The sequence below is a fragment of the Astatotilapia calliptera genome, chromosome 23 (genome assembly GCF_964374335.1).
Source record: "Astatotilapia calliptera chromosome 23, fAstCal68.1, whole genome shotgun sequence".
Classification (NCBI taxonomy): domain Eukaryota; kingdom Metazoa; phylum Chordata; class Actinopteri; order Cichliformes; family Cichlidae; genus Astatotilapia; species Astatotilapia calliptera.
The window spans coordinates 15,819,805-15,837,087 of NC_137443.1; the positions used below are offsets into that span (position 1 = coordinate 15,819,805).

At 41.5% G+C, this 17,283-nt stretch overlaps 1 protein-coding gene across 3 annotated transcripts in view; it reads left to right on the forward strand.

The window, feature by feature from the left end:
* LOC113015590 (pre-B-cell leukemia transcription factor 1) overlaps positions 1-17,283 on the forward strand; it is a 63,613-nt gene that overhangs the window by 35,805 nt on the left and 10,525 nt on the right. For all 3 annotated transcript variants that reach the window (XM_026157613.2, XM_026157614.2, XM_026157612.2), the window contains exons 3-5: positions 10,969-11,213; positions 13,272-13,462; positions 16,456-16,591. In XM_026157613.2, coding sequence (XP_026013398.1) covers positions 10,969-11,213; positions 13,272-13,462; positions 16,456-16,591 — 572 coding nt within the window. The remainder of the gene's footprint in view (positions 1-10,968; positions 11,214-13,271; positions 13,463-16,455; positions 16,592-17,283) is intronic.

The window sequence follows — 17,283 nt, forward strand, 5'->3', positions numbered from 1 at the left end:
CACAGCAGTTGTGTCTGGTCAGCTGAGGCTAAACAGACACTGCTGGGCCGTGTGACTGTCCTGCTACAGGAGATAAGAATGTGAAGGAGCAAAACCACTGGGAGTTCTATTAACACAGACTGACAAGGGAATCACAGGGACATCAGGGGGTCCGCGGTGAGGCTGACAACAAAGCCGCTGCACTGTACCCCCCCACCCCCGCCCCTCCCGCACAAGCTCAGGGTGGCAGTGTGGTCACCTTCCCTCCTTGGCCTGGTTTCACACTGTGACATGCTCGTCTGCTCTCCTGAAGGAATGGTTTTAATAAGGTGGAGCAGATCAAGGCGACTGTTAATGACATGGCAGGCCCAGTCAACACAGTGCCCGAGGTTCTGGATGGCCCCAGTCTGGTGCATGCTGCTGGACGCTCAGTGTCTCATGAGGGACACTTAGAACACTTGTCTGGATGCTCTTTAACTGCTACCCATCCAAGTGTCGTATGAAAAAGTTCCACAGTGGAGTGAACCCAAGCAGATGGGCTTATATTTGTGCCTTTTGTTACTGATATTTGTCAGTTTAATTTTATGCAGGATCGAATACTTATGAACTGAAAGCACATGATCAAAAGGTACACCATTATAAATGCAAAATGGCTGAGTATTTTATAAATTATGCTAAGGTGTTATATAGAATATATTAAAGCTTTGTGCGACACAGCAAAGCAACAGGATAAGTAAAAATTTTACAGGCTTGTACAAAAATGACTTTTTAGTCTTTGGAGGTCATTTTCACTTTCTTGAACACAGCATAAAGGGTTAATCTTTTTATATCTCACAAAAGTTATAAATAAATTAAGAACAATATTAATGCATTGCTTTTCTAATTGATATTAGTGTGTTAACACTACCAGCTGTAGTCACTAGCTGTCTGCTGTCGGTGGTTTAAGTCACTAAGCACTGGTGTCTTTTGGTGCATTTTTAATGCAGTTATCTGACAAAGAGGTCCTGAATAGTTGTCTAAGTCAGTACAGGGGCATACCTGCAGTGTTTATGTGTGCAGCTTCCAAACCAAACTCAATAGGCTCTGCTAATAACACTTCACCCACTTGACCAAATATGGCCACTGCTAACTCGGAAAAAGAAAAAGAAGGATACTGACAGCCATAATACTACAAATCAAGTCACTGAAGCAGGACTTAATAACCCAGTGGGTATTTTATATCATAATGGCTGCATCAGCATATGATCGCATGTAGAGTATCATAGAGGACATCTTTGAATGCCACCCACAGCAAAAATAGAAAGTCAGTTATCTTCTCTGGCATCAGTTTTCACCACAAGTCCATTAGCTGACCAATAGGAACACAGTGCACTCCTTTGTATGCCACATGGCAACGAGACAAGCAGGCTAAAGAATAAACCAGGTCTCACTTTTAAGCTTTTTTTTCCAGACAAAGAAAGCCGTTATGATCATCTAAAACACTACAGTTTGTTTGCATTGTTCTCATTGAAAGTTGCCTCTTATAGCTCCTTTTTAATGACATAATACTGTCTCCAAGCCAATTCAAGGCAGCAGTTTATGGTATTCCTCTTAATTGCCTACACTGAACATTGAATTTGTTTGGTATTCTTAACCCAGCACAAGAAGTTTGTGGGGAGGGGTAATTTTTTATACATGTTTCTACACTTTGTGGGTCAGAACCTCGTGAGACTGTGCAGATGAGCTGAAAATGCAACCATGTAAAAAGAGCTCAAACTTTGTCTGCACCTCATGATCTCCAGCAGTGGATACAAACCAATGAAGAATATGAAAAGAGTGAAGCTTGAGGTTTTTCTTCTAATTTAGTAACAAAATACATTTCTGCAACTTTTCTAAATGACATGAAAGAAATTGCATCTCACTGCTCAAACTATGACAGGGATTTCAAGATGGTTTGTTTAATTTAATCAGATATACTGAAATATTCTTTGGAAAAGTAAATTTCGCCGTTCTTGGCTGAGTAGATATTAACGGAACTAGATGGAAGCCCGAGGCTGTCAGTGAACTAATTCATCCTGGATGCTGGGAGATTAGGTCAAGCATTTAGTTTTGCTAAAAAACTTTTTTTTTCTAAAATGTCAGAAGAAGAACAACTATATACTAAAAAAAAAAAAAACCCCTGTAAATTTTAAGTGGTAAGTTTTTGTCTGCTGTGTTATTAGTGGCCCTAAGACCTCGGTGGATCCAATTCTAATTCCCTCCATTAGTGGTATCAGTAGACGATTGCAGTGTGTGCGATCAGGACTTCCTAACAAAGACAATGCTGCTTCTTTCTCTTCTGAACTGGTGGTGACAAAGCAGAGGGACCACATGGTGGATGAGAGAGCAGCGGAGCGCTTTAATGTGAAGGCTGTCAGCTCCACTCCCCTTGGTTTTCACCTTCTGAAGAGCACGAGGCCTTATCGGTTTAATTGACTCTTTATCTTTTTGTTAATTTCCCCTTTAGTGCAGTAACTCCCATTCTGCCTTTTGATATGTCATTTTACACTGGCTTTTGCGTGACTTACAGGAAGTGTCTGTATAGATTAGTATATTTCATGAAAAGGCAGATTTCCTTTTAACAACACAGTAAAGGAGCTCAGTTGCCACTTAACTGTCGCCATTGTCCATTAACCTCTGTGATATTGTCTGTTAACCTTCCTCAATTAAAATGAATCTCGAGACTTTATGCATTTAAAGTAAATGCTGTAAAATAATTTTATTCTTCACACATCCCAAAGCACTTTTTGTGCATATCTTATGAATGAAGTATAATTTTATATCACCGGCAGCGATCCTTGAGTCCTTACAAAGGCAAACAGAGGGGACTTAAGGAGAGCAGGATTTAACAGTTTGATGCCTGTCGTCTTCCTCCTGGTGTATGTTGGTTCTCTTTCCATTCCAGTACACTTGCGACTGTATAATGAATTATGCCGATGTTGAATTAGCATGTAGCTGTCGCTTCGGCTCTGGTGCCTGCCTTGTGACAGGACCACCACAGCACAGGCTTGTGTAGAGAGAGGGGGCTTCTACTGTGATTTATTAACTGCTAAAACCACAATGAAGTGTGTCCACTGAAGCACCAATACAAACAAATAGGGCCAATCCCGTCACTGCAAATCCAGACAGACAGGCTCGACCACTGCCTGACCAGAAAGGGTTAATAATGCAAAAGCGTTTGGCTTTGACCCGACACACAGTAATGTTTTAAAGAAGGACTGTTTAGTGCAGGATTACACCACATTCTGTTTATTACTTTAAAAATATAGGGATTTTACTCACATGCATTTTCTTTGAAAGCTCCAAATTAATGATCTAGTTGTTATTTTTCAAGCGAAGAGAAGATAAGAATATTTTTACAGTTGCGAAAAATGTAAAACCTACTGAAGTTAAAATATTTTCACAACGACATAAGTTAACAACTACTGGATTTCAACTACAGTCGGTCACGATGACGCGTTTGCTTGGTGGAATGTTTCTGATTAAAAAAGGGCTACTGAGTGACTGCAGTCATAAATAAATGGCACAAATAAATAACCATATTTTTAAAATGGCAGTTTTCCATGTGAGATGATGACATTAGCATTCACTTGTTTTTTTCAGGCACTTTCCTGAAGTGCAATTAATCCGTCCCTTGTCCTAGCATGACTCCCTCTGCTAGACGTCATTCACAACACACTACTGTTTAGCTCACGCTTTCAGCACCGTGCATACACTAGCTTATATTTTATGATTCATTTATACACAGTAATGTACACCGTTGATACAGTTCCTACAGCCAAGTTTACAATGGAATATCATTTGAATAAAACGACGTCTCTGTAGGTACAAGATAAGGCCGTATTTTAAAGCAAATTCTTAACACACATAACGAAAATTATCCACAGCAGTTTACTGTCGTATTGCCATAAATAATTTCTGCCAGGCCAGAGTGACAAGCCAATATAACTGCAAGTTTTTCCTGGCATTTCTTTTTTGGTCTCATCCTTTCAGCATGATTTGAAAGTTTTATCCAGCAGTATAGCCTGTAAACTAGAGCCAGCTTGATGTACAGCATTTTTCAGTTGACATTTGCTTATTAATAATAAATTGTTATGGATGTGGATCGACATGAAAACTTTCTGGCTAGTTTGTCCAGCAGAGGGACTCCATTATTCAGTATGCTCAGCTCTGTCTGCAGCACATGTGGCAGAATAGCATCGTAGCTGTACAGATGTTGGAGCAGAGTAGCTGCCATATTTCATGCATATGCATACAGAAAATTAGTCAATATAGAAATACCGGAATTTTTTACTCTGATTAAATTGTGAAGTTTTCTATGCATTTTCTTGTTACTGCTGACTGCTTGCTTAATGCTTGAGCAAATAAAACCTCAGTAAGTTAAGTGGCATCAGATAGGCTGGATAGAAAGATAAGATGATGTTTTATATTCAAAACTAAGCAGAAGTTTGAATTTTAATAGAAGTATCAACCCAAATACATATTTACTCTGTGTTTTTAGCCCTATCTTCTGTGCACCACTGAAAAACTGACTGAAAACATGAGCGGCTGAAGTCTTTGCTGGCAAAGAGCTCTTCAAAATGTCAAACCAGGCAGTTGTTGATCTGACTGAGCATGCTGTCACCTGACCGGTATCGAGTGTCACTTTTGGCTGTCTCTCCCCGTGCCGCTCCTCGTGACGTAACAGTGCAGCTCACAGTATCTGGGTGCAGAATGGGAGGCCTCCAAAGGTCTCCACCAGTCTGAACTAAGGCATCCAATCTCTGTCAGAGGCCTTTATGTTTTACCGTCCATCTCGCTAACTATGACAGACCAGCCCAACGTCATTAATTAAACATAAGGCTTCCCCCCAATCACCCGATCTCCGTGACAGGCTGCCATGCCAACAGTCCCTGTCGACATGCCTCCGAAATCTAGAAGGGGATTACATATGGTAATGTTTTTTGACAGCCTGCCATTTGCCTCTGTTAATCTGATAGGATAAGATATCTGGACTGCAGAGCATGGTGTGCAGTAACTCTTTGAGTCTGATATTGTTATGCCACAAAAAAACTGAATCATTTCGAAGATGCAGGCAGTGTCCTGGAAGAAATCTTAATCCCCTGACAAGCTTTTGATACAATCCCAAATATTGTCACTGACTCAAAAGTATATTTTTAGACTTGGATCTGGCTTGTATTTGCTGTCAATTTTAATATTCCGCACATTCTTGAATCATATCAAGTATGGTGAGATGATGTGACAATCTATAATGGACCTGTGTCCTTCCACAGCATTTCTCCAAAGACACTAGTTCTGTTGCCCCAGGCTACCGGCCCACTTTCATTTTGCCACGGTTCGTTCTCCTTCAGAGGGAGAAGACGGGTTATTCTCTGGTCTTTGTTCAGTTAAGACCAACCCCAAACTCAGAGCCTCTCTGAAATGGTGCATCTCTGTTGCAAGTTGTTCAATTAATATTTCAATACCCACAGACATCTTCATGTAAGGCCATGAGCCAGTCTTCTCGGATGACTAATAAATGGGAAACGGAGAATGTTACACATGTGCTCGCTGAAAAACAAGCAACGTGGGGGGAGCGGGAGGAGGTTTAGGCAAGCTGCTCTCCCCCAAACAAGGACGTTAATCATCTCCAAGCATGATATTCCGAGCTTACCCTCAAAGAGCAAAAGCTTTTTCCCTCAGCCTCGCGGAAATGAAATAAATATTCCCAGAGAAACAACCAGACAGTTAAACATCCACCTCTCCAAAAGCCAATTGCCCTTGGCTTTTATTAAATATCGATTTGATTTGTAAAAGGCCAGATGTTGGGAAGTTAAACAAATGTCGTGTTCTCCCATTCCAGTTTACTTTTGTCTTCTCAGCCGGTGACATTTTGTCTCTCAGCATGTACACAGAGCAGTAAAACCACCAACCATCCTCTCCCAATCCATCCACACAGAGACACCATGAATACGTGATTTCTTCCCGGCAAAATCATCTATTGTGCATCCGATTCATAAATTCATTAATAACAACAGCTACTGTGGTAAAAAAAAAAATCCCATGTTTTTATTAACGCATAAGCAAAGCAATAAAGCCTGGTGCGTGCCTCCTTGAGAGAATTGCTTGTCAACAACAGGAAGGGGGGGGGGGAGAATAAGGCATCGTCTGACAACAAGCCATCTTTGAAACACCTCCAAGAGAGAAATGGCATCCATTAGAGACATACAAAAAAACGCGTGCTTGTCGACGAGCAGTGGGGGGAAATCTCTCGCACACACATCCACAGATAATTGTTTATCCCTGAGAGAACCTTCAGTGTTTGTCTGCGGGTGGCTAAGTAAGTTCACCAGCACTATTGGACAGGGAGTGCCCACCAGACCCAAGGCTCGAAATACATTAGGATGAATCAATTAGGCTGCCATTAGCCAATAAAGTGGCCCTCACTGAGTCGTGTAATTATGACCCACAGCAAAGCCAATTTTATGGAGGCACATTATCCCTTTCTTTTCCTTATTAATTGTATTTGTTTGAGATAATCCCTCCATGGTTTTAATTATGCGCTTTAGGTTCAGGGTGGAAGAAATAAATCATCATTTGCTTCAATCACTTCCAAATACTGCAGGTCTGCAGTTTTGTTTTGTTTTTTCTCACCGTAAGGGAAGCTACCCATCGCGGGGCAATGACTGCACTGATTAGGCACTTAAATTAAAAATGAATGCAGAAATCCAGATTAACCCCACTCAGAGCGAGTTCCCGTCAGATTCTGCGATAAGATGCCAGGAAGAGCTGATATTATAGGCAGCCAGCTACTTAGCTTGTTCCCAGCTCAGAGGACACTGTAAGTGTGACAATGTGCTGTCAATGAGGGATGACAGTACACAGCCAACATGGCGTAATGCATTGTTCCTTCCTGGGTCCCTCCTGACAGATGCTCTCCAAGACAGCTGGATCAGCAGCAAGAATGGAGCCGGGATACGAGGGGAGGATATGATATGCGGGCTGATTAGCGAAGGTATACACGTGTCAACAAGCGAGGCCTGGGGATCACGTCGGAGTTTGTGTTAATTGTCAGTTTAAGACAGCGTTACCTACTGATTTTGAGCACAATGCAGGGCTTTGAATAAGCAGCATTGCTGGATGCAGTCGTTTTCTTTCCATTTGTCCATGACCTTTCTTATTCGTAGAGAAAAAATGTCAGCCTGCTAGAACTTTTTCTGTTTCCCATCCAAGAGATCTCCTAAGAAATGACCTTCTCTGCAACAGGCACTCTTCTAAGACTGATGTTGGAGGAGCTTCAAGCCAAGTAAAATAAACACTTTGAATGTTAAGCTGGAACTTGGCAGACATGAACTGAATCATTTTTGTGGACACAGGGAATTTTTATGTTCCATTTTCATTTGACAGTCTAGACATTTTATGGGTTAGGGAAGAAATCTAGTCTAGGACTTTTGCCTGAAACATCTGTGAAGACATGCTGATGTTCTCTGGACTTTTACTCTTTGTTCCTGGACTTGGGAAGCAGGAAACGATATCTTGTCCCATGTGCTTTATGTCAATTTTGAAAAGATCATTTTTATTACAGATGCACCAAATGTAAAGTCCTGGGCCAATTTCAAAACACCCAAACTGCATTATAGTTTTTGTCTTAGCCACTTTAGAGATGTGTCACACATTATGTTGTCTAATGTTTATTCTTCTGTAATCTTTTGCTCAAAAACACTCTGTACTCTGCCATATACAGTACTCTGTGTATGGCTTGTTTAGTGAGACGCAAATACACAACAGTGGCAGCACAGATTACACGTTTCACAGATTTACTAAGATTTAGGGGCTCTGTGACCATCTTGGATTGTGAAGCCGAGGTTGCTGGGGGTTCTCCAGCTTTCCGAGTTGGAGATCCAACTTGAGGGGACATTCCAGTTCCCACTTAAAATTAATCAGGGCATTCGTTTTAGAATTACTGTAGTCAGTAATCTCAGGCAGCTGTGCCAAACAGCAATATTTTTGTTAAATTAACAACATTTTATGATATTCATGTAATAAAAGCACATTCCCAGTGTTCCTTTAAATGAACTGTCATTGGGAAACCAGAGCTGCTGCAGAGAATGCTGGACTAATGCTGTGTTCTTCTGCTTTGCTAGCAGTTTAATAAATAGTGAATAAACTGAATGTCTCATTAATAATAACCAATAACTAACCAACTAATAAGGCAGCATTAGAAAGCATTGTTTTGTTTTTTTGCTGATTTTGGTCTTCATTTCCTCCTTTATCCTAATGAAACAAAGCATCTTCATAACTGATGAGTTAATGAGTGGTTTTAAAGTCTAATACATCATCACACCGTCTGAACAGTTAACTAGAGGAAAAATGATGTAACAAAACAGAAACACCGGCCATTGCCAACATTAATTAATCAAATAGCTCCACTTAAATATCAATCTTCTACTTACACAGCACGTTAACAGGCTTTAATTTTGAAGAGGTGTTATTTAAGTCAACTCTTTATGTCTAAAACTCAGATAGATAGTTTCAGTATGGCTTGACCTATAAATCCTGCAACCTGTTTTCAGTTCAGTGTTACCATAATGTAAGTTGTCAGCCTTCTTTTTTCTTCTTTAAGTATGTACTGCTGTGAGATGTTTTCCTACTAAAAATTACTTCCAGAAAGGGCAGCTAGTCCATGGGATATTGTGGTGTGCTCCTATTTTAACACCCACTTTAGATCGGCATTTATGAGGTGGTAAATGTAGAAAAAGTGCCTCTCTGTACTGGTGAGCATTCAAGAGCCGTGGGAGCGGCAGCGGCGGCGGGGCCACTGCTGATGTACGTTAACTAAAGCAGACAGGCGGGTTTAGAGTTTCTGATGGAGCAGGTTTGATTGGGTCATAACGTGGCAGCAGTTGTGACGGTGTGGAGGTAAGGCGCGTGTGAAGCCATCTGAGATTTTCCCCTCTAAGCCTGTCTATACATTACTGGAGTGATGAAAGAGTCTTGGTAACGAGACAGGATGTTTGTACTGTCTTGCCATCTCAAGAGACGTCCCCCCCCCAACGCCGCCATTTCTCCTCCAATACTCCTCCCACACTCAATCTACCTCCCGCTGAGTCTATGGCCTGAAACCCTGACCTCTTCCACTCGCCAACAGTTGCCATATTTGCATTTCCAGTCCACTTAAAGGCAAAGGTGGGGGTGAATGTGGGAGCCCCCCTCCTCTTCCCCTACAAGTACAGCAGGCTTCATTCTCATCCCAGTGACCCCCTGCCCAGGACTACCAACCCGGACAGCAGTCTGGGGTTAATGCACCAAGCACTCCTATTGTCTCTGAATTAATGAAGTGCTCCGTGCCTGTCCCTTCTCATTCAATGACAACGAGACAAATGACAAGTGGTATTGTTTTAAATGGCTATCGACACTCAAGGGGCGCAAAGTCACAGAGTCAGGGCTCCTGTTAGGTCCGATAACGGTAACACCAGCTGCCGTCAGAGTGCCTTCGATGTCCACTCTGGGGTCAATTTGAATGCTAGCAGCACAACGCTTCACACAGGAGAAGGGATTTTATATTGAAATGGATGGTTCTCAGATGGAGGAGGAAGAGTCTGAGCCTGTGTTTTCACCTCAGAAAATGGAAGGTGGGGACTTGGATGTCCTAAAGAATGGCAAGGGAGACCTCTAGTGGCAAAGAGGAGTATTTGATCAGATTGTTTACTGACGCTATTAATACTTAAACCATACTGTTTTAGGTGTGAAATCAGCTCACACCTAAAACCCACACAGGCACATACACAGCTGCAACTCTGAATGAGTGCTGTAAAGAATAAATAAAGTCCTGGTGAAAAGTTTAAAATATTGGGGGTGATCAGAGTGACTTTCAGAATATTTCTTAAAAGAATTTCCACTTGCCTCAGTGCAATTTCTACTTGATTTAAATGCAAGATTATAGTCAAATTGTACCCATTTTGATTTTAATTCCCAAAATGATTATAGCATTGTTTTGGAAAAATGAGAAATTATCTCAAACCTACTCGTATATAGAAAAACGTCAAGATATAAGGACAAACAAAGACTATTTAAAAAAGTCTGGGGTCCTTTTTTAACCGTGAATTTGGATTACTCTGTATCAAATGGGAAGAGCAGTTTTCTTTCTGCTTTGTTTGTTTGTTTTTAAATTAATGTTAATATCCATTTAAGGAAGAAAGGTTGACTAAAATAACAGGAAACAAAATATTATTTCAGATGTCGGGTTTTGTCAAAAAAATTTAAAAAATGTAAAAAAAAAAAAAAGACGACGTAACCCAAGAAAAAATAAACGAATTCCACAACCTAGAAACTGAGAATAGGGAAATATTTGTCAAAACAGTTGTTGCTTATTATTCTGTCAGTATATTAACCAAATAAGGGGACTAATTACTTGAGCTCAAGTGAATCTGGCAGCCAGCTGAGCTGATTAAAAAAGGAAGTGTGGGTGACCAGAAGCCTGATGGGAGAGCTGTGCGATTTTTTTTTGGGGGGGGGGGGAGAGAGTGGACAAATTGTGGAAAATATCTAAAACATGCAAATCAAAGAAGCTTATGTCTCCAAAAGGAGTGTATCTAATTTGATCATGAGAGCTTCGTTCCATAGATCGTCTTCAGGCCTGTCAAAGTCATTAATTTCTTGGGGTATTTGTGGAAGTAGCTTTGGATGAAAAACAAACGTGAAACCAATTAGGAGGTTGAATTTGAAAGTTGAATAGATAAATGAGAGGAGGCAGCACCATCTTCAAATGGTCCTTTTTTACAGCAGACCCCATGTTTCCTTCAGTGAGGCAGACTTCAGTCTCCCTCAGCCTGTGTGTCGGTCTTTGTTATACTGCACGGCTCACGCTGAGCTGGTGGATGTGTGGGTGCAGCTCAGGGGTGTCAGCTGCACGGTTACGGCTTGTTACGGTGCATCACACCGCTGCAGGTGCGACCTTTATGACTGACCTCTGGCCCTCTCCTGTCATCGCAGTGCTGAGCATTCGCGGCGCCCAGGAGGAGGAGCCCCCAGACCCCCAGCTCATGCGACTGGACAACATGCTTCTGGCAGAGGGCGTGTCCGGACCGGAGAAAGGCGGAGGTTCTGCGGCAGCGGCGGCTGCAGCGGCCGCCTCTGGAGGGGCAGGGGCCGACAACTCAGCAGAGCACTCTGACTACAGGGCCAAGCTGACCCAGATCAGACAGATCTACCACACAGAGCTGGAGAAGTATGAACAGGTAAGAGCAGACGATGCACCTTAGACCAACACCTGACAGAGTGGGAAAATAGGGCTGTGACGTATAGAGAATTTCCACAGAACCATAACACACTGATTTTTTGAAATAGTGTTTTTAGTGCACACACACACACACACACACACACACACACACACACACACACACACACACACACACACACACACACACACACACGTATGACCAGCTTAATGATGTTAGGGAGTTTCCTGTGCATTTGCTGTGACAGCAGGACACATCAAAAGCAACATCACGATGTGCACTTTAATGCCATTTTAGCTTGTCGTGCATCTCCACGTTTTTGTAGCCTGGCACGCACACCACAGCAGGGCTAGAGGCTCAGGCCTGCAAGCACGGTGGTCTCTAAAGGCATTTTTTATGATACATAACTGCCAGAGCAAAGAGATTCCCAGACAGCGCGGGGGGAAGGATTTCTGCAACAGTTGGAAAAGATGAAAAAGTTCTGCTGAAAACTTTGAAAAAAGGAATGAAGCAGTGATATATTCTGTGCTGCGAAGCCTGAAGCGACTCAAGTTTGAGTCAAGGTTATTGAGCTACAGTTCGATTAATTAAACAATGGCCTTAACTGCCGCTTAAAGCTGCTCTCAGTGTATCCTTAAAAGTCTTTAAATTAAATAAGGTCATAATGAAACATCTTATATGTACTTGTAAGAGCCCTTTAAACTTGAGATGCTGTTTTTATGTGAGACTTGTTCTAATACTTTTTATACTTCGAGTAGCTATTATTTTATGCGGTCCATATATCTTTCCTCGCGGATTTATGCGTGAACCACAAAAAACAAAGAATGCAATAAGATGTGATGAGCAAGTTTAGGAGATGCACCTGGGATGACTTGGCAGGGGATGAAGCTATTTGAAGGCAGCTTGTAAGCTTTGCCTTGTAAGATGGATCTTGATGAGGTTCCAGTTTGATTTTAAAAACTGTGAAACGTGATAGAAAAATAATGTTTAGTAAGCAATGATTTATTTTATTTGTCAAGTAAAATGACCAAAACTTTTCTTAGTTTCAGATTCTCAAATGTGGCAATTTGCAGGTTTATGTGTGATAGAAAATGGAATATTATGAAGTTCCAAGAGTTTGACGAGAAAAACATGTTTTTTACTACTTTATCACATTTTACTTCAGGGTTTTCCAGCTCTGCACACTTTGAAGATGCAGTCCTTCTACAGAAAGTACAAAATCAGTTCAAAAACTGATTATATATTGCTGAGCTGGTCCATCTTCCTATATCTGCTTTTCCCTCCTGAACTTTAATCCAGATTTTTTTACTCCTCGCTGAGGCAGGATCACTCTTAAATCAAGTGGCAACCCTTCGACTGTTTCCTCAGTACACGTCAGTAAGAATTCACTTTAGACTGTGTCTTTACCCCAGAATAGTCCATCATATGCAGCCTCTGTGTGTATTCCAAGTATAGTCTTGAAGGGATGCTTTAAAGGAAGGGGGTGATTTTCTCTCATTGCCTTGATAACCGATGCATTCATGACAATAGCATCCCTTTCAGATGAGGCGAGTAAGACAGATGAACACAGAGATAGACAGACACAGACAAAGCCTGACACGGCGAAATCCAGGGAGAGATCGACAGGAGGAGAGGAAATAAAGAAGAGGCGGCAGTAAGAGGCGCGGAGTCGGAGTGTAATATCGTGGCAGATTCACGGCTGGTGTCACATGGGGGGGTGCGATGAATAAAACGTTGTGGCATGTTCGTCTCTCAGGGTTGGCTATGCTGTAAAAAGTGTGTCTGAGAGGGGAACAGCTGTCATTGGTTCCTCTCAACATACTGCCATCACCATTTCTGTTAAATATGAAATATATCAGTGCTTATATTCCCCCTTGGCTCTGCGAGAAAGCTTGCCCCAGAACTACATTAAGAAAAGCGCACGATTTGTGAATTTTAAATACTCGACTCTGCGCGGCAAATTTGACAAATTGAGGTCTCGTCTGCAGTTTTGTCTGACCTTAAGTGAAGTGTGCTCTTGAACGTAATCCTATGTGTGTGTGTTTATCTTCCCTACAGGCGTGTAACGAGTTCACTACCCATGTGATGAACCTGTTGAGAGAGCAGTCACGCACGCGACCCATTTCGCCCAAAGAGATCGAGCGCATGGTGAGCATCATCCACCGCAAGTTCAGCGCCATCCAGATGCAGCTCAAACAGAGCACCTGCGAGGCCGTGATGATCCTGCGCTCCCGCTTCCTCGATGCCAGGTGTGTGCCTTTGCATACAGGTTCAGGTCGTACACGGCACGCTCTGTGCTGCAAATTACAAAATCCTCTACGTGTGCTCTCCTTCTCTGCCTGATATCCATATGAATGGCTGATGTAGGAGGCCTATCATGCCATAAATGTGGTGTAACACATGCTGTTTACCACACATGCTGGACTGGTTTGCATGACTGGGTGCCATTTGGACTTGTATACCCAGCAACACTGGCCAATGAGAGCTTCGTGCATGATCCAAAACACTAACTGCTTCCTTTTTTTAATGTAATCGCTTGTTCTCTTTGATGCGTGCTTTGGATTTGCATACATTTCTCTAAGGATAAATCTCACTCACTGTCTGAGTTGGAGGCATAACATTTAAATGAGGCATGCACTGCCTTACAAAGCTCCCTATCTATTCTCTTGCAAATGATTGTGGTGGTGCAGCAGCGAAGGGGAAGGGAGAGGAAGAGCTTTCGCTGGTTGAGAGGCACTGCCATGCTCAGCTCCACTGATTAATCTACTGGCTGCTAGAGCCCATGCTGTGCACATTTACATATTCTCATCCAGGCTTTCGAAGCGGGGGACAGAGATTTTAGCACAAATCTCCTCACCGGTGGATCCACGGAAAGAGATTTTCCAGGGTTCCCCTCCAGCTTATGTAAAGCCCTCTTTAGACGTGGCACACGCAGATATGACCTGATGAGTGCAAGAGATGGAGGGGTCGGTCAACTCATGAGCCACCAGCATGTGATATCTGTCTGCTTCAAGGTGTGGTGTTGGCAGGATATCGCTGGATTCATTTTCATATTCAAAGCATGACAGAATGCGTGTTAGCATTTCCTGCTGAGGTTTTACATGGGTGTAAACACACACACACACAAAACAGCAACATACAATAAAGTTGCAATAAAATTCAGTTAAAGCTGTTAAAAATACAGGTGAGCTTTAAAAAGCTATTTCAGTGAAGCTGCATCTCAACAACGTAACCACGCAAACCTTTCATGAGCGATCGAAAAAGTGATCAAAAGCTTATAAAGAGAGAGAATGCAGAGTTATGACTGATAAAGTCAGCAGTTTGAAAAAAATTTGTAACCCAAGTTTCACTGTTGACACCAGAGCACGTTTTTGACACATTATTTAAAACTGCTCTAAAATTGAAGCGTGGACCTCCGTTTTTTTAACTGTGAACAATGTCAAACGTGGCCATCGAGAGCATTACTACTGAACTGTACACTTCCTCTAAGCGTTTGGGAACATTGTAACATATTTCAGTTTGTAGTTTTAGTTTTGTCACCTGCAAATTCTTTATTTAGTTATTATTCTCACTAACTTTATAGCTGTTTTAAAAAAAACTATTGATCAACCCACTGTACATTACTATACTGCAGATATATCCTTTATCCTTGAAAACAGTGACGTATTTAATAGTTAATTCCTCCTAGATAAGGTGTAATTAATAAAATAAATGCTAGAGCTGTTCCATATTTGCTGGTGTAATGCAGTCAGAATATCAGATTTTCACCACAATGAAATTTGAAATTATATTATCAAACATAGAGATTACTCAAATTACTATTCAGCGTATTTTATCTCTTTTTTGTGAGTATGAATGCAAAAAAGACATGTGCAAATGCACAATTATTTATGATACGTTTAATTGACATCCCAGTGATAATTCTTGAGTTAAATATTATGTTAATGAATGGGTTTAGGTTTAAACTGCACACTTTAAAACTGTAAAATAAGATTTCCATTGTTGTCCTTTAATTATACATATATATTTAAAAGGGGAAAAAAACACTTAACTTAAAAAATTCTGTCTAATCACAGAGCAAGTACACAAATCCAGAGCAGTCATAGTCAGTATATTCCCAAAACAGTGTTACGGTTTAAAGCGGAGCCCTACCCTGGCTGGTTTTAACGTCTGTATGTCTGAATATTCAAAAGGCAAACACTGCTATTAAACCTTTTAAAAAATGGAGACTGTGATTTCTTCTTTATCTCCCCACAATTAATAGTAGATATTGACTTAATTATTATGACCCAGTTATGTGCTTTTATTGCCAGCCCTAATGCTTTCTTCAGATGCTCATAAACAGAGCTGTAGTGCAGCAATTCTGGGCCTAATTGTTCTCTTGAGTCCTGACAAAGTGTCTCAGTGCAAAGCTGCAGCTAAATTGAAAGTTTCTGGTGCAGCAGAGGTTTTCACAAAGGGGGGTAATGTACATCCACATCAAGGCCAGATAAACCCGCAGAGACCGTGCTGGTGTCAAGCCAACATCACGGATGCTCGGCTTATAACTGATGACCGGCTTGAGTTGGTATCGGCGTGCTGAAAACCACTTCCTCCATATTAAAGCAACCACAATATTTAATAGGGTGAACTTGCAGAAATGTCATGTTTAAAAGTGAATCCAAGATTTCGGATAAGGTTACATTTGTAGTTGTTGTGCAGTTTATTTTAGATTTTTCCTCAGTTTTGGAGATGGCCGCTGTAGAAATGACTGCCGTCTTATGAATACATTGGAACTAAATGACACTTGCATTGTGGTGCGTAAGTGCCAAGAATACATTTTAAAACTCAGCAGCGATGCATCTTTCCAAAGTCATGACCTGATTATAGTAAGAATGCACAAACTTTGTCATGAGCTATTTTATGGAGGAACAATTTTCTTTCTGCCAAACTACAGACAATGAGGGCGAGGCTGGCTAACTAAAGAAAAAAGACACGTCCATCCATCTTTTACAATTTCCCCGATTGTCTCGTCCCATTATATTTAAGAGAAAGCAAACATCTCTGCAGTGGAAAAGTCCCAAACTGTTACCTTGTGGATAAAGGCTGGAGGAGAAATAAGCAAATTTGATTTTGAGATCAGAGCGCTTATGACTTCTCTCTGTAATGATAGTTCCCCAGCGTTTCTTACCAGTTCCATGTTGTTATCGTTGCTCTAAACTTAATTTTATCCCCGTTTGAACCTTCACTGTTCTCTTTGCAGACGAAAAAGACGAAACTTCAACAAGCAGGCGACAGAGATCCTGAATGAATATTTCTACTCGCACCTCAGTAACCCCTACCCCAGCGAGGAGGCTAAAGAAGAGCTGGCAAAGAAGTGCGCCATCACAGTGGCCCAGGTACACCGCAGATCACCGCCACCTCACAGCACCTGTAGGAACACTGCCGTACACAGAGTAGCAGGACAAAGACGAGTTTTAATATGAAGCTGGCGCAGAGCGTCTTGGCAAGTAACCTAATAATATGTTTTGTGACTGTCATGAGTACAGACAGCGTCTCTAATCTTTTAGCAGTGCCTTTCATTGAGACAACAAAGGGCTTAAAGTATAAATACGCCTTGTCATGAGTCTGTAATCTCGTAAATCAAACCAGACAAAGCTATTTTTGACCAGTGACACAGTGTTCCTATTGAAGTAATGCAAGCTAAGCACAACTCAGCTGTCATAGTTCTTATTGATCTAATCTTATAGTGGATCACATGCACCACTTGCAACATAAATTCTAAATACAGTCCAAGTACTTTTACAAAGTGTGACACAAATGGTGAGAAATCCAGCATACTTTGTGCACGTATTTTTTGGGGGGTAAACGAAGTGAAAATAAAATAGACTGAAGTTTCTAATCGAACATCTTCGAGAAAGCAACTAATTGATTAATCAGCAGCTGCTTTCAGCTTGTGAAATTCAGCGCTGGGATCATTTGAGGCATTTGATGATTAAATCTAACGGTAACTTAACCAACATCTGTCTCATGGCGAGTGCGAAGACTAAAACATCTTTGCATTCCAGCACTCAGGTTGTTTCACTCCTGT